Raw genomic sequence first — 18,646 nt, forward strand, 5'->3', positions numbered from 1 at the left:
GTCCAGATGTCTTGAGAAATCCAGGAACTTAGAAGCTAGATTTGAGAAAAGATTCAATGCTCACCGAGGAAAACAAAGAACAGGCTTAATCAGGGGTTGGAAAGAGGGAGTTTAAATCTAGCAGTTAACTCTATTTGAGCTGGAGGAACTTAACCTGTGAAAAAGAGGTGATGGGGGGGGGGAGAAAGGGTAATGAATGTCAGTGGATGGCTATGAGTGGAGATGTCTATCAAGCAGTTCTCTTGGGTGTTGCATGCCCAGGGGCTATCTACTATGACTGAAAATCTCCTCATGTGATCATAGAAGAATCATAGAAACCCTACAGTGCAGAAGGAGGCCATTCGGCCCATCGAGTCTGCACCGACCACAATCCCACCCAGGCCATACCCCCACATATTTACCCACTAATCCACACATCCCAGGACTCTAAGGGGCAATTTCTAACCTGGCCAATCAACCTAACCCGCACATCTTTGGACTGTGGGAGGAAACCGGAGCACCCGGAGGAAACCCACGCTGACACAAGGAGAATGTGCAAACTCCACACAGACAGCGACCCGAGCCGGGAATCGAACCCGGGACCCTGGAGCTGTGAAGCAGCAGTGCTAACCACTGCGCTACCGTGCCGCCTTGTGATGCGACACAAGTTTTGTTTGATAACATTCAAAAAAAGCCTCACAATGGGAAAAGGAAGGGGCAGGAGAGCAAGGTCGCCTTTACCCACACCTGATGAGGCCAGGCATTCCAAACCATGCCTCATAGCTTTTAAAAGGATAAATCTTGAAGAGAAACAGCAGGTTTGTCCAGTATCAATATTCTTTCCTTAGCCAGCACCATTAAAAGGAATAGCTGATAATGCATTCAATTTCTGAGTGTTGGATGTTGCTTTATGTAGATTGTGGGTCACACCTGCCTATTAAAAAATCCAGAAATAATTGTTTTGAACTGTTTTTCTTGGAGGTGTAATGAAGACAATGAAAGATGAAAGTCTTTAGCAGATGCAGAAAGAGGAGGGTACTTGGCCCATTGTGTCAGTCGTCAACATCATTTTAATATTCATTTAGGGGATGTGGGCATCACTGTCTGGGCCAGCATGTATTGCCCATCCCTAACGGTCCTTGAACTGAATGGTTTGCTAGGCAATTTCAGAGGACATTTAACAATCAACCACATTGCTGTGGGTCTGCAGTCATATGTAGGCCATCAGATAAGGGCAGCAGATTTCCTTCACAGTGAACCAGATGGATTTTTACGACAATTGTTTCATGGTCATTATTAGACTATTAATTCCAGATTTTTTTTATTGAATTCAAATTTCACCAGCTACTGTGGTGGGATTCCAACCTGGGTCCCAGAGCCTTATCCGGGGTCTCTGAATTACTCATCTAATGGTAAAACCACTATGCCACCACATCCCCTTCATGTCATGTGTGCTCTGTCCAAAGTCTGGTCCTTGGCTCATTGTCTGCTGCTTCATCCTACACTCTTTTCTTGGCAGTTTTTAAAAGCGGTGGTGGTTTGCCATTGTCTTCCACTCTCAGGGTAAGAGAACAAGGCAGGGCCCAATTCTACCTCAGCCAGAACAAGAATCTAACCCCCACCCTTGGTGTTATTCTGAACCACAGTAAGGGAATCAAGACTTCATAGAATCATAGAATCCTAGTGCAGAAAGAGGCCATTCGGCCCATCGAGTCTGCACCAACCACAATCCCACCCAGGCACTATCCATATATCCCTACATATTTACCCACTAACCCCTCTAACCGATGCATCCCAGGACACTTATGGGGATAAGGTGAGAAAGTGCAGTTGAGGGTTATCATATTTGATGGGTTGCGATCTCATTGAAGGGTAGAGCAAACTCAATGGATTAAATGGCTGACTTCTGATTTGATTTATTGTCACATGTATTAGCATACAGTGAAAAGTATTGTTTCTTGCATGCAATACAGACAAGGCATACCATTGAGAAGGAAAGGGGAGAGTGCAGAATGTTACAGTCAAAGCTAAGGTGTAGAGAAAGATGAACTTATAATGAGGTAGGTCCATTCAAAAGTCTGAATGGAAGAAGCTGTTCTTGAGTTGGTTGGTGTGTGACCTCAAGAATTTTATATCTTTTTCCCGATGGACGATGGCTCCTACGCCCCAAGGTCACACACTAGCTATATATCCAATATTTTGGGTACAGCCATCCAATTGGTCACACTCTCTCCCCAGGGTCCTGTAAATTTTTCATAAATTAAAACAGTAAAGCCGCATCAGTGCTAATGAAAGCATATCAACCTGAACAATTAGGGGCAGAAAGGTGGTTGGCACTGTTGCTTTGCAGCACCATGGACCCAGGTTCAATTCCCATCTGTGGTCAGTGTGTGGACTTTGCACATTCTCCCCGTGTCTGCATGGGTTTCCTCCGGTTGCCTCCCACAGTCCAAAGATGTGCAGGTTGGGTTGATTGGCCACGCAAGTAATTGCCCCTTAGTGTTTCCATACATTTCGGCGAGCGGTGTAAATACGTGGGGTTTGGGGCGGGGGTAAGCCTGGGTAAGAGTCGGTGCAGACTTGACGGGCCGAATGGCCCTCCTTCTGCACTGTTGGGATTCTATGAATTGGGCGAGACTTTTCATTTCACTCCAAACCCATTCGGTTGCAAGTCTCGTCGCAGTTGACGAATGTTTCCAGCATTTTCTGTTTCTAATCTTTTGGCTTTCCAGCAACCTCGCACCGAATTATTCCCTTCGGCTGTCCAAGCTGACGAGCGAATGTTCTGGACACTCTCCAGCATCATCTCCTCCCCGCCCTCCCCAAACCGCCAGCTGGTAAAGAGACGCTCGCGCAGCGAACCGCCCCCCGCGCGCACGCGCCCGAGCACCAACCGGACCCGCCTTCCTTTCAAGCGGATTGGACCGAAGGGGAGACGAATCATGTCGAAGAATACGCGCTCCCGGAGCACGATCCCCGCGCCTGATTGGCTGAAAGGGATGTCAATCTTCGCCGTGCCCCTCCCCCACCCTCACGTCAGCCGTCTCTGTGGTTTCGGCCGTAGCCAATGGCGAGGCTGGGAATGGCGTCGACAGGTTGCAGAGGCAAACACAAACTGCGGTTGGGCCGGCCGAGGCTGTGACTGAGCTGCTGTTGCTGCCCGCGGGAGGAGGTGGGGAAGAAGCAGTCATCGCCAATGTCCCCTTAAACCTCTTCCACCACCCGCCCCTCCCCCCCCCCCCCCCCCGCCGCTTTCGGACTTTTGACATTTGCTGTGACCCTTCCAGTCGGGTTAGGAGGGGGCAAGTGGTGCCCGGCGGCGAGGGGAAATTATGAGTGTGAACGGGAGGCGGGCGAGAGCTGGGCAGGCGGCGGGAGAGGGACAAGGCCTCGGCGGGAGACCCGGACCATCGACTCAACTGGCTGGCACAGGTGAGCGGTGACAAATAGTGACAAGGCAACACACGGAAAAGTTAAACCCTTGCACATGTGTAAGAAGTGAGTTTTCATTTAGGCTAGCAGCTTTCTTTTTGAAATTGAAAGATTTGTCACTTGTTAAAACAAACCGTCATTTTCTTCCAAAACATGCCCATAAATATTTAATTGTTATAAAAACAGACAAGCGGACTTCTTTTTAAGTGTTACTATTTCTTGGAATAATCTCCCCTACAACAAAAACAGAAAATACTGGAAAATCTCAGCAGGTCGAACAGCATCTGTGGAGCCAACGTTTCGAGTCTAAACGATCCTTCAGAACGCATACACACATATATCAAATAACATATGTGTGTATATATATAGAGAGAGAGAGAGAGGCTCCTTGGGTGATCGGGCGCAGGGAGGACAATGTATCTTGGGCAGTGCCAACCTGGCACTGCCAGCCTGGGATCCTGGCAGTGTCCACTGTAAGAAGTCTCACAACACCAGGTTAAAGTCCAACAGGTTTATTTGATAGCAAAAGCCACTAGCTTTCGGAGCGCTGCTCCTTCGTCAGGTAAGTAGGAGTTCTGTTCACAAACAGGGCATATAAAGACACAAACTCAATTTACAAAATAATGGTTGGAATGTGAGTCTTTACAGGTAATCAAGTCTTAAAGGTATAGACAATGTGAGTGGAGAGAGCGTTAAGCACAGGTTAAAGAGGTGTGTACTGTCTCCAGCCAGGACAGTTAGTGAGATTTTGCAAGTCCTGTCCTGGCTGGAGACAATACACATCTCTTTAACCTGTGCTTAACCCACTCTCCACTCACATTGTCTGTACCTTTAAGACTTGATTACCTGTAAAGACTCGCATTCCAACCATTATTTTGTAAATTGAGTTTGTGTCTTTATATGTTTGTGAACAGAACTCTCACTTACCTGACGAAGGAGCAGCGCTCCGAAAGCTAGTGGCTTTTGCTACCAAATAAACCTGTTGGACTTTAACCTGGTTTTGTGAGACTTCTTACTGTATTTACCCCAGTCCAACGCTGGCATCTCCACATAGTGTCCACTGGTCAGTGCCAAGGGGCAGGGCAAAATGGAGAGGACGGGGCCATGATGGGTCAGGGTAATGAAGGGGAGGCAAGGGGATACTCTGCATCGGGGATTGGCTGGGGCGGTGATCGGCTGGGATTGGTATTGGGGCTGCGATCGGCCGGGAGGGATACCAGGGCGGCGATCGGCCAGGGCGGATATCGGTGTGGCGATCAGCCGGGGAGGCCAACGATCAGAGGGAGTGCGATGTCCAGGGGAGTGGGGGGAGGGGTTGGTGGTAGCGACAGATTTCTGTGTACACTTGTACACAGAACACTGAGAGATCGAGGCGCATGCGCAAAAGCTCCCCTCGCAGTCAGCAGCTGGCTTCCCAGCAAGAATTGACTCCGTCCACTTTATCTACTGGCGTGAGTCAAACTTTCCTGTTTCTGCCCTAAGTCTCCCATTTTCACACTCGTTTGGCACTTAGAGTTTTGTTGGTAAAATCGCCCCCGAAGTCTTTGAAAAAGTTTTCTGTACAATATCTATTGTCACAAATGGCTAGGAATGCATGGTGCTTAAAATATTGTGTTTTGCATGAATGATAAATTGAATGATTAAGGCTTGGGAGAAGTCCATATTGCTTCAACATTGTTTTGTTCATCATCTTAATCAAATTATGATCCTCAAACTGTCCATATTTATTATGCTAATACAATTTTTCAAAAAGGCTTCAGTATCTAATGATTCTCAGTAATATTTTAGACAATTGGTAGTTTATTTTGAAACATACTGCGTACGTTTTTGGGAGTTCTCTGTGATTTCACCTTTTGGCTAGTCTATTTTCCAGCTCACTGCAAGTAACACAATATGTGTATGCAGAATTACAATGCAATGTCTAATACATCTTGGCATGAATCAGTTTTTTTCTATTGCTGGAAAAATACATTTTGTCGAAGCTTTTCGTCTTTCTGATCACGAGAAAACTAATGTCAGAGGAAACAACAACTTTATACTTTATTAGAAGAGAGTGCTGATAGGTTGGCAAATGGACTCTGGTAGAGATGTTGCTATGGAAAGTGCACCAGTTGATGGTGACTGCCAGTTATCTGCCAAGCATTGTTTGAAATTTAAACTAGGCAGCTTGACTCTGGTCAAGGCATTGCCCTGTGGAATGAACCAGCAAATGGTTATCACTTATTTTGTTTAGCTGAATGTGTGTATACGTTCCTTCAGGGCCCTGTGTATTACAATATGTAGCTTCCAGTACGTGCAAATGTACCACACTGAGCCCGACTGACAGTCTTAACTTGGTTGTTCAGCATAATTCTTAGCACACTGAAGATTAGTTCACAAATGTTGTCCACCTACTGCTGGACAATATTTTGTGTTTTGCAAGCATGGGCTGGTTGAGTACAGTCTATACTTTGTCCTTTGCTAACAGCAGAAGGGACTTGCTGTTTGATAAGATCCACCAGTCTTTGGGACACACAGCTCACATAACTAGCATCAGACTTGCACTGCAATTCATATACCAAATAACTCATTAGTATAATAGCATGTCTTTTAGGCTTGATGGCAGCATCCTGTTAGTGGTGAATACCATTTGTGTTACTATTGCATAGTAATAACGTGAGACAGCTGGTTTCACTTGTTACTCAAATTTTTGAGACATCTTGCCATTCCAGGGTAATCTGAGGTAGACTGGGCACTTTTCAGGGCCAAAAGTGACAGTCTTAGGCCTATTCGTGAGTTTGCTCGATATGCAGCACAAAATGATCTGATCAGGGTAGCCGTTATCCTGCAGATGTCTTTGCACCCAGTTCAGCATTAAGCTTGCATGGTGAGTAAATGGCTTGGGCGCTATTTACTGATAAGGCCACTCTTCCAGCACATAGAGCTGTAAGACTCCCAACATGGGCGGCACGGTAGCACAGTGGTTAGCACTGCTGCTTCACAGCTCCAGGGTCCCGGGTTCAATTCCCGGCTCGGGTCACTGTCTGTGTGGAGTTTGCACATTCTCCTCGTGTCTGCGTGGGTTTACTCCGGGTGCTCCGGTTTCCTCCCACAGTCCAAAGCTGTGCAGGTTAGGTTGATTGGCCAGGTTAAAAATTGCCCCTTAGAATCCTGGGATGCGTAGGTTAGAGGGATTAGCGGGTAAATATGTGGGGGTAGGGCCTGGGTGGGATTGTGGTCGGTGCAGACTCGATGGGCCGAATGGCCTCCTTCTGCACTGTAGGGTTTCTATTCTATTCTATTCTATGTGTACTGACCATTGAATGTAGGCTTACGGTAGACTGTGGTAGAGAACACCCAACAGATTTCTCAACTAGTCCAACAAGGAAAGGGAATTCATTTGACTGCTCCATTTCGAAGACATGAAATGGAATTATATCGGCGCTGTGGATTTAAATATGGCAAATATATCATCCATAGTTTGGAAATATGCAAGGGGTAGGCGGTTGGGTGTTGTTCCATCGAAGACATGTTTCTCATGGAACCAAACAAGGTTGTATGCAAGAGCTGAACCTAGAGTGGATTCCATGACAGCGTCAACTGCTTGAGTATGCATGGTGTTGTTAAAGCTGAGCTCAACTGTGCGAGTTTAGTGGGAAAGACAGTTGATCGGCAATGGCAGACACTTATGAAAATAGTTTATGACTCCCAACAAAGATACATCCTAAAGAGGAAGAAGGATTCAGGAAGGGGATAAATCAATCATGGTCGACCAAGGAAGTTGAGGATAGTGTCAATCTGAAAGAGAAAACATATAAAGTGGCAAAGACTAATGGTAAGGGGAAAGTTATAAATACCAACAAAAGATGACCCAAAAAAATCAAGAGGGAGAGGATAAACTATGAAGGTAAACTAGCAAGTAAAATAAGAATGGACAGCAAGAACTTCTTTAAATGTAGAAAAATGGAAGAGAGAGGCTAAAGTGAACATGGGCCCCTTGGAGAATGAGACTGGAGAAGTAATAATGGGAAACCAGAAAATAGCAGAGGAATTAAACAAATACTTTGTGTCTGTCTTCACAGTGGAAGATACTAATATCGTTCCAAAAATACGAAATAATCAGTGGGAAAAAAGGGAGTGGTGGGGAATACAACAACTACCACTAGAGAAAGGGTACCAGGGAGACTAATAGGACCAAAGGCCAATAAGTCCCCTGGTCCTGATGGACTGCATCCTAGGATATTAAAGGAAATAGCTATAGTGATAGTGGATGCACTGGTAGCAATCTTCCAAGAATCCTTAAATTCTAGAAAAGTCCCAGAGGTTTGGAAAATTGCCATTGTTTAATGCCCTGATGCAGAAAGTAATCATCATTATCTTCCAGTCTCCCTTCAAGAAAATAGTTCAAGAATCCACTGAGTAATGTGGATGTGAACTGTAGTGTAACTCTTGACCACGTCTCTTGTCCAATACAGGTTTTCATGTAATGGCAAAGAGGCATGCCCGCCATAACACTGGTGTAAATTGGAATGTTTCTCCCATTTATATTTTTAATTGTCTTGTGCGTGGCCCTAAAATAAACTATCAATATGCATACCTCAAGAGTTTCAAAACATCAAGGTGAATTCTTTAGATACACTTCTTCTAGCTGTTGTGCTGAAATGTTTGGAAGATCAAAGTGCTTTTTATCCCTTTACAGCTTGGTTTTGATGAAATGGGTCAAGTTGAAATTAACATCCATCAGAACTTTCAGGTAGCAGTATGAATCAATATTTGGGACATATATTTTTCTATATTCTGATCAATACCTTCCAGATGCCCTTTTGAATAGGATTAAACTATAATACTGGATGTACTGACACATATTACTATTTTTCACTTGTTCGCCAATTGTTCAAGACAGCAGGCAAAGCCATTGGGTTTCCAAGAAAGATCTGCTGGGATGTCGATTAATAATTGAAAACTGAATACCAAGTGCAATCATAGTGAGGATAAATGATTGAGTAAGCCATTTATATGGCCATGTAATGATTCTAATTATTCATACCTGTGTTATTATTTAAACCTACACAATGACTGCCCTTAAGTCCAAGCAAATGCTCCAAACATTTCTAAATGCTTGTATTGTGGAAGGAAGTCAGCAGAATGTTGGATCCTGTATTATGGGTGCACAAAAGTTTTATAGATGGTTTTTAAATATCACAAATATCATGTTGTGTCTGTTATAAAGGGATTTTCTACTTGCAATGAAAAATCTATGAGATTGCAAAATAGTTAATTAACAAGCCTGAGCCGATACAAGTAGCAACACTTAATACTGTTGAGGAGAGACTGCTCCAAATTGTATTCCACTAAGTCTCGCTGAACAGTGAATAAACAGAAATTTTGAAAGCAATGAAGGCATGCTTTGAACCCCAAGTGAACATAACTTATGAATCCTATGTATTTAACATTAGGTCTCAAGGCAAAGAAGAGTTTTGATCAGTACGTGACTGCAGAACCCTGGTCATGCAACAAAAAATGATTTCATTAAATATAAGATTGTCTTGGGCATAAAAAAATCTTACAGTGAGACCAAGTCTACTGAGAGTAACTTACTCTCATGAAAGCGACTGACGTGTTCATAAATACAGTGGTTGTAAAACATTAGCAAGCGAACTTATGTATGGCAGAACAGACCAGGCTTTGCATGATGCCGATAGACATTCCAAGCTGAAAGAGCAGGACAATCATGGACAAAGGGCAGGATGCAAATACTGCGAAGGACATCTCACAACGGAAAATAAAGCTTGTTCTGCTTGGTTTCCCAGTTGTTAGTTATTCTAACTGCAAAAAGCTGAATCATTTTGCACACATTTGTTTGAATAGAAAGTAACAAAAACAAGCCTATACAAATGGCCAGTAGAAGATATCAGCACAACAATTTGGCCCTGTAAAGTCTATAGGTGATAAATGCTTTGCGGCTGTTAGAATGATGGCATATGGGAACAACTAAAGAAGCTGTTTCTTTACTGCAAATGGCCGATCAGAAAGATGGGATCTCACCAGCTGCACAGAGTATAGAACAAACATAACTTCTAGAGGTCCACCAGGCACAACAACAGAAAAGGAACAACAATAATTGCCATGGCAACAAAAGATGCCACAGAAATTACATTTTTCAGAGAGGGAACATTACCCAGATGAACAGCCAGTGACAATATACACATGTACCATTAAGAGACCTGCACAATGTAATGCATGTGCAGAGACTGACAAGAATAATAAATAATTTGTTAATGCATGAGAATGGTGGATGTGTAGTAGATAACTCATGTTAGGAAATAAAGATAGTATAAGTAATTTGTATTTGCACTGTGTGTTAGGAATAAGGTATAAGTTTTAAGTAAGCTTAATTTGTATTTCTGTATTTGTATGCTAAGGGAGAGTTAAAACTTCAGTTTAGCTTCATGTTAAACAAAGATGCCCATAGGTCTATAGGTTTTGGTTTCACTTTAAACTTTGCCTGCATTGTAGCTGAAGTTTTATGATGTAAAAGCAATTACAGGCTTTAAAAAAATGAAGCTGTAACTCCGCAACCAGAGGTTCAAACTGAAAAACAGAAGCATTTGAGTTCAGTTGGAACCAGATAACCCAGAAGCAAGAAGCTTTCCACAGAAACTGCCAGTACAGGCAGGACAATGCAGAAAAACAGAAAGTAAGTCCCAGAAGCTAAAGAACAGTCAGAAATCAGGGAATTGAAGTTCCAGGAAGTTAAAGGAACAAAAAACAGAAATCTGGAAAAGGGTTCTGTTCAGTGAAGTCAGGAGCGGTGTAAGAGGCTCCAAGTAAAATGCAGGGCTGCGAGGTACAGACATGGAGACATCAGCTAGCAAGAGCCAGACATCTGAGGTGGGTCTAAGGTTGGCGATACCTTAATACAGCCTGTGAAACAGTATTGCCCTGTTGATGTGGCCAGGGATCTGAGAGATTGTGTGAAAACTTGAAAGCGCGTATTGATCCAAGACAGAAGAACACCAAAAGAAGAGGTTAAAACCCTGGATGTGAATCCTTGGTCAAGGCATCCGAGATTAAATGTTGTTTGGGAATGTGTGTCCTTCGAAAGCAGTGATTGGAAACCTTTGTATGGAAGCCAGAGTTCCAGTGAGACTAGTTGGCTCACAGTGTGACAAGCACCAGGGGGCATTTGATGAAAGATCCACAGAAGTTGTTTTGGGTGGCATTTGTTACTTGGTTTCAGAATGTGGTGTGTATGACCACATTTTGCCTATTGGTTTACATGGACTGTGTACTTACTGAAGGCATGAGAGTATAAGGTCAAGCTTGTTACTTGTGTTATCCTTATATATTTGTAAAGGTATAGTTCAGGTGAATGGATAGTGTATTATAGTCAATTTTGTTTAATAAATGTTTTATTCTTTTGTTAGAAGTTAATCAGCAGTCTTGTGATTCTATTTATCCATGTCTCTAAACAAAAAAAAGTTAGGATTTGTTGAGTCAATTTCCATTCTGGGACCTGACTGTCCAGTAGTAACATAAGCTGGGATCATAACACTCAGTTACACATGATCATGCATGAAAACTTGTTTTTTGTTCATTACAAAAGCAGGGGGATGTTTGGGATTGAAATACAATCACGCACTAAAGGTCCTACCAGACTTGCCAGTATCATTTGACCTCTGCAGCGAGGCACAAGCTGGGTCAGCAAAGTTACATTCAATTCTAATAAAGCATTGCAATAGGAGCACTGTACTCTTTGAGCTCACAACAAGCACCAAAATTGCAATTATGTACTTCTACTGGTCTCAGTTAGATCAATATAAAGATTTTGAATTATTTATAAGGTGGTGAAGTTGAGAAATGCCCCTTTAGCCTATCTAGCACACTGTTTGTACAGGACACCTGAAAGATATTTGAGATTCTCTGCGTCACTCCACCTCTTTCCATCTCTCCCTCTTTACCCTGCCCTGCACTGCTCCACCTCACTGCGCCCCACTCTTCCCCTCACTCTGTAAAATGCAAAGTTTAGAGTAGAAAATACAGCATTTCTTTGCATATCTGTAATTTGCATTTTCTTCAACAGGAGACCTTGCTGCGAGTCTTGGAACTAGTAGTGACATTGGAACTTTACCTCAACCAGAGATGCAGGAACTACTTGGTGAATTCCGAGCTCTATATCAGGAACGAATACACCGGTTAGAAGCCTTAAATGATGGAAGAGAAGAAACTCTTGCGGTTGGTTTCAGTTCCTTATTATATTGAGCTAGTAATTGTTTATTTTGAAAGCCTATATAATTATTTCTAAGGTTATTTGTTTACAGTCATTTGTATAATTAAACAAAATGCAAAATTGAAATTAAGACAATACTTGAAGATAAGACCAAACTGTGTATAATTGTACTGCTTCAAGTGATTTGTTGAGTGATTGAGTTGCTTTCTGTATGTAATATAATAATTTTCTGAATGGCCTTTTGGCAATAACAAATAAATCTATAGTCTGTTTGCTAACTGTTGCTGCCGACATTTATCTCAATGAATGGTTTGTTGGGAATTACATTGGTATTATCAGCCAAGTACCAGTTTTGTAATGTTTGACTCATGCAGACTAGTGGGCTGAGTCTATTGAAATGTACTTCAAGTTACATACCACCTCAATTGCAGTCAGCAGAGTGAGATTTTCCTGCCATCAATCAGGACTGCATTCAAACCCGGGTCGTAGAATTAAAAGGTTAATGAACTTAACATTGTCAATCAACCAGTTGTAACTTTATGTATTACCTTAAATTCATCACCTGCAGAGTATGTAAGGTCAGCTGCATAACTTATCCTCTTGCTACTTGTATTTATGGTTGTAATGTGAAGACCTAAATTTAATAATTCTGAAGACTATAAAGCAAACAATTAAGTTTAGTGGTCCCACAGCAAAAGTAAATTAATGTTGATTTACTTCTTGAGACAAATTCTGAATAGAACCAGAATTTCGGGTATTGGAAAATCAAGTTTATTATCTTGATTGGTTAGTGCAAACTATTGAACATTATTGTACTGTAATAAAAGTGACATTTTAATCAATACTATCAAATGCATTAGCGTTTTAACATGGAAAAGCTTTTTGCTCCTGTTTAACAAGATTCGTCATTAGTTCTGTACTGTTTGCTTGTCGACTAAATGTAGAGTTAAACGTCAAAAATGAGTATTTACTGTTATACAATACACAGCCCATCTACTACTGTATGAATTTGGTGTGTGTTATACTCATGACTGCTTTATTTATTGCTTTGTTTATGTTTTGGTTTGTATTGATCCAGGTATCATCACGTGTTCAGCCCCCCCTCTTTTGCCCCCTTCCAGTGAAATTCTTTATTCTCTCAAATGCGCAACAAATATTGTCATCTGATTTTTTAAAATGTTCATTTCCCATTTCAGAAACTCATTAAAATAGAATTTGTATTAAGTGGAGTGGGAATGAAATTGTTTATCTGAAAATGCAGTAACTATTGGCAACTCTTCTGACTATTAACCCTTGTACTTTGCTCAGTTCCAAGAAAAAGATGTATCATTGGGTAAGTCAAGTTTTAAAAACAAAAGTTCTCAGCTTATACTTAAATTTCTTTTGAATTCAGAAGCCAAGGTAAAAAGGCTGAGGCTTGCAGGATGTCACCAGAGTTGTAAAGAAAGAAACTGAAAGTAATGATGAGATTTTTGCCAGCGCAAATTGGCATCATCATGGCAGAAAGAAGAAACAATTGAGAGAAATGAGAAATTCTCCATTTAAGGTATTGGGCAAGAATCAGTTAGTAGATGAGACTGTGGGATGAATCTTGACTTCTATGGAGCGGTAGGAAAGCAAATGCACTGGGACGCAGCATTTCAATCTTAGAAGTTCAGCGAAGCATGCCCACAGAAGTTTTGATTTAGCTGGAGAAATTTGAAAGATTGTGATGGCGACAGAGATTTTGGTGACGGGAAGTGAGAGAGGATCCACTGATCAAATGACAATTGTTTCATTCTCTTCTGTCAAGGAGCGTGGGAAAAGGAAATATTCCCCAATTATGGAGCAATATACAGAACAGACCTTTGGCCAGGCTTGGGGTCTATGGAGCTAATAATTGCTAATGGAGGAACAAGTGTTTGGCATGAAAAAGGAAACAGAGCTTCTTTTGAGGTAGCTTCAGCAATAGAGAAAATGCAGCAGTCCTATTTGAAGTCAGAGAAAAGTGAAGCATAAAATGTTGATATGATTATGAAAGAGTAGAGCAATCAAAGGTAAGAGCAGCAGCTTAAAACTTGTCAAAGATGTGAAGAAATTATGTCTTTCAAGAATTGAAAGAAACAAGATTTTTTTTGTCACACTGGCATGTAGGAGATCAAGATGAAGTAATTCAGCCACACGATGAGAGGGCTGAAGATTGTGAGCACTGACAGCGTACTGTATGAAAGAAGTTGAACATAGAATGTAATTATCAGCAGAAAATGAGACAGCTTGAATGATGAGAGTAGAAGGTCAATGATATAAAGGAGGGGAGAGGACAGAACCCTAGGAAACCTTAAGTAAAGTCAAAGGAAGAGCCATCAACAAGAACAAAACACTTTGAGAGGACACTCGATAGCCATTAGCACAACTTTGTTGTGAGCTCACATGATGGTAACTTGCTTAACAATGCACAGTGGCAGACCCCTGTCAACACTTTGGAAACATCCAAAGGAATAAGCGATGATTGATCATGTTCAAGAGCACAGTCTCAACGGTGCGTGAAATAAGCAAGAAGATAATCAAAAGGATGAACATAAAACACCCCATAATTTTCAATCAGGGGTTAGGAAAAACCTCTAATGACATGCATAATCTGAAAATCAACGTGTTTTAAAAAAACTTTAATTGGCAATGCAAAGGTTATGAAGCAACAATTATCCTAACATTGGAGAGATCACTTTGCAGCAGCAGGTTGTAAATAGAAAATTTTTGAGGAAGAGGAAAGGTGGACTGGGAGTAGAGATGTTTGTAAATTTACCAGCATGCTGGTTGTATGTTTGCTGGTTGGGGACTGGGCAACCAATCAGAACTCAGGAGGCAGTTTGGTCAGTAAAAGCATTTAAGGAGGCTTTGCGCCTCCATTTAAAAAATATTTTAATTTTTAACTCAAACCTGGTTTTCCAGAGCTCAGAAAAACTGAAAGATATAAGAAGGCAAAAAGGCAGGATTCATAAGGTATGTCAATTATGGCTTTTCTTCTGAACTAGAGGGAGCAGAAGCTTCATTTTGAGGCCCAAGTGGCTTACCTTTTACAGACTCTACTGTTTGCTAACTGACACCTCTGCAATTTCAGGCATTCTCTTCTTCCTGCCATCTCTGATTCCTCACTCATCGCATGATTTCTGCCCTCCTCTCATTAGTTGTATACAAGTGCAGGCATTACTTGATGAATCACTACAGACACAGACTGAAACCGTGGTTGTTTGATTAGGAGGTGCATGCTTGTAATGTGTAATTCTGCAAACAAATATATGTGTGTGAAGATCGGCTGCAATTCTATAATTGGCTTCTATGGTTACAACAATGTTAGCAGAGGATGGTTGCCTAAGGTGAAGGTTGAAAGCTAAGAAAAAAAATCAAACAAAACTACAATATCAACAGTTCGTGGAGTCATAAACATCTTCCTAGATTGAAAATTAAGTGGTGACCTTGCACCCCCTGAAATCCATGCTCTGTTCCTGGAGTAAGGGGAGAAAGAAACTGAAATATCTGCTGACGCAGCCCTCCAAGCAGGACGTGCTGTGGTCAGGTGCGTGCGAGACCCCTGAAGTCCCAGAGGTGTTCATTTTCAGAACCCCAGGGGACTGCACCCAAATCTTTGGTTCATTGGGTGGTGGAGGCAAAGAGGGCCCCTCTCTCTTTAATGCCAGGCACCCTCAACTCCGGACCGGAGTTTACTCCAGATTCCCCAGGTGACCCAGTGTCTGAGGCAGAACCAGGTTCTGAGCCGCCGCCACCACTTGGGGCTCAGAACCCAGGGATGAGTTCGCAGAGAAACCCTCTTGTCGCTGATCCTGGGAGTGGGATTGAGGTAGAGTCAGGGCTGGCTAGCAGGTCTGTGCCACCTGCTGCATTTCACTGATGCGGCGGACTGGGACCTGGAAAGCAACTGCCCAGAGGATGACAGCTGCTTGGTGGTGGACATGGGGGATGCGATGGAGTGGATTCCCTCGTGCCACCCACCGTGTCACCCCCTCATCCTCCCGAGGGAAGACCGGGACTTTTTGTTCATCCATTGCGGTCAGCCCGATGAGGACCCAGGCCTGTGGCTGGCGTTCAAGAAGAAGAAGGGCACTATGAAGGGCCTGCAACTCGTCGGGTCCCGTGGCGTGTACGTGAGGTCGTAGATCTGGTTTCTCACGGAACTGAACTGTGGTTCCCCCCTTCTACTTGCTGGAAAAAAGACATGGTGTCGATCAGCAGCTCCTTACGCTGCTGGCTGGTGACAGATCCCTCATCTCAGATATAGAGGGCATTAGGGCTTTTGCCCAAAACTATTATACTGCCCCCTTCCAGCGAGAATGTCCGTAGAGTTTGTGGGAGGACCTGCCACTTGGCAATCCAGATGCCCCTATCAGCCTGGGGGAGCTGACCGGCGCCCTCGACAGTCCTTCCAGGGGTACAACCCCGGGGCTGGACAGGCTGACAGTGGAGTTCTTCGGGGCATTCTGGGACAACCTGGGGAATGACTCTGCGGTGGTCCTGGGGGAAAGTATCGCAACCAGGGACATAGAGTCACAGACAGAGTCACATAGGTTTACAGCGTGGAAACAGGCCCTTTGGCTCAACTTGTCCATGCAACACTGCGATTTCTACTGCTGTCTTTAAAGTCAAAGCATGTTCAAATCTTTGGAAAGCCTCATTTTGGAGATCACGAATAGTATATTCTAATGATCCTAAGGCCATAAGACATAGGAACGGAATTAGGCCACTCGGCCCATAGAGTCTGCTCTGCCATTCAATCATGGCTGATTTTTTTCTCATTCCTATTCTCCTGCCTTTTCCCCATAATCCCTAATCCTCTTATTAATCAAGAACCTATCTATCCCTGTCTTTATTAAAGACACTCAATGACCTGGCCTCCACAGCCTTCTGCGGCAAAGAGTTCCACAGATTCACCACTCTCTGGCTGAAGAAATTCTTCCTCATCTCTGTTTTAAAGGATCGTCCCTTTCGCCTGAGGTTGTGCCCTCTGGTTCTAGTTTTGCCTACTAGTGGAAGCATCCTCTTCATGTCCACTCTATCCAGGCCTCGCAGTATCCTGTAAGTTTCAATAAGATCCCCCCTCACCCCTCTAAACTCCAACGAGTACAGACCCAGAGTCCTCAACCATTCCTCATACAACAAGCTCTTCATTCCAGGGGTCATTCTTGTGAACCTCCTCTGGACCCTTTCCAAGGCCAGCACATCCTTCCTTAGATATGGGGCCCAAAACTGCTCACAATACTCCAAATGGGATCTGACCAGAGCCTTATACAGCCTCAGAAGTACATCCGTGCTCTTGTATTCTAGCCCTCTCGACATGAATGCTAACATTGCATTTGCCTTCCTAACTGCCGACTGAACCTGCATGTTAACCTGAAGAGAATCTTGAACAATGACTCCCAAGCCCCTTTGTGTTTCTGATTTCGTAAGCATTTTCCCATTTAGAAAATAGACTGTGCCTCCATTCCTCCTTCCAAAGTGCAAAACCTCACACTTTTCCACATTGTATTCCATCTGCCACTTCTTTGCCCACTTTCCTAACCTGCCCCAAGTCCTTCTGCAGCCTCCACTTCCTCAATACTACCTGTCCCTCTACATACCTTTGTATCATCTGCAAACTTAGCAACAGTGCTTTCAGTTCCTTCCTCCAAATCGTTAATGTATATTGTGAAAAGTTGTGGTCCCAGCATTGACCCCTGAGGCACACCACTAGTCACCGGCTGCCATCTTGAAAAAGATCCCTTTATCCCCAATCTCTGCCTTCTGCCAGTCAGTAAGAAGTCTCACAACACCAGGTTAAAGTCCAACAGGTTTATTTGGTAGCAAATACCATAAGCTTTCGGAGCAATGCTCCTTCGTCAGATGGAGTGGTCTCTGTTCTCAAACAGGGCACAGACAAGGCCAGTCAGCCAATCCTCTATCCATGCCAGGATCTTGCCCTGAACACCATGGGCACTTAACTTATTTAACAGTCTCCTATGTGGCACCTTGTCAAAGGCCTTCTGGAAATCTAAATATATCACATCTACTGGTTCTCCTTTATCTAACTTTCTTGTTACCTTCTCAAAGAACTCTAACAGATTTGTCAGACACGACCTCTCCTTGACAAAGCCGTGCTGACTCAGTTCTACTTTATCATGCACTTCTAAGTACTCTGTGATCTCATCTTTAATAATGGACTCTAAAATCTTGCCAATGACTGAAGTCAGGCTAACCGGCCCATAATTTCCCATCTGCAGCGTCCCTCCCTTCTTAAACAGCAGTTACATTAACTATTTTCCAGTCCTCTGGTACCCTCCCTGCCTCCAGTGATTCCTGAAAGATCGCCACCACAATTTCCTCAGCTTTCTCTTTTAGAACCCTGGGGTGTAGTCCATCCGGTCCAGGTGATTTATCCACTTTCAGACCTTTCAGTTTCCACAGAACCTTTTCCTTAGTGATGGCCACTACACTCATCTGTGCCCCCGACTCTCCTGGAGCTCTGGCATCCCGCTGGTGTCTTCTACCGTGAAGACTGGTGCAAAGTAACTATTCAGTTCTTCTGCCATTGCTTTGTTTTCTATTATTCTCCAGCCTCATTTTCCAGTGGTCCAATGGCTATTTTTGCCCCTCTCTTACCTTTTATATATTGAAAAAAAACTCTTCCTATCTTCTTTTATATTACTAGCTAGCTTACACTCATATTTCATCTTCTCTCCCCCCCCCTTCTGCTCGCTTTTAAAGGCTTCCCAATCCTCTGGCTTTCCATTAATCCTTGCCACTTTGTATGCCTTTTCTTTTGCTTTTATGCTGTCCTTGACTTCCCTCGTCAGCCATGGATGCCTCACCGTCCCCTTAGCATGTTTCCTCCTCCTTGGGATGAATTTCTGTTGTGCGTCCCGAATAGCTCTCAAAAACTCCTGCCATTGCTGTTCCACTGTCTTCCCTGCTAGGCTTCCTTTCCAATCAATTCTGGCCAGCTCCTCCCTTATGTCTTTGTAGTTACCTTTATTTAATTGTAATACCTTTACATCTGAT

The 18,646-nt window shown here is 43.2% G+C and overlaps 1 protein-coding gene across 1 annotated transcript in view; it reads left to right on the forward strand.

Moving 5' to 3' along the window:
* Positions 1-3,096: 3,096 nt before the first annotated feature.
* LOC144493033 (uncharacterized) overlaps positions 3,097-18,646 on the forward strand; it is a 364,898-nt gene continuing 349,348 nt past the window's right edge. Inside the window, exons 1-2 of the mRNA XM_078211846.1 lie at positions 3,097-3,411; positions 11,474-11,625. Coding sequence (XP_078067972.1) covers positions 3,312-3,411; positions 11,474-11,625 — 252 coding nt within the window. The 5' untranslated portion in view covers positions 3,097-3,311. The remainder of the gene's footprint in view (positions 3,412-11,473; positions 11,626-18,646) is intronic.

This window comes from Mustelus asterias, chromosome 4, assembly GCF_964213995.1.
Source record: "Mustelus asterias chromosome 4, sMusAst1.hap1.1, whole genome shotgun sequence".
Lineage (NCBI taxonomy): Eukaryota > Metazoa > Chordata > Chondrichthyes > Carcharhiniformes > Triakidae > Mustelus > Mustelus asterias.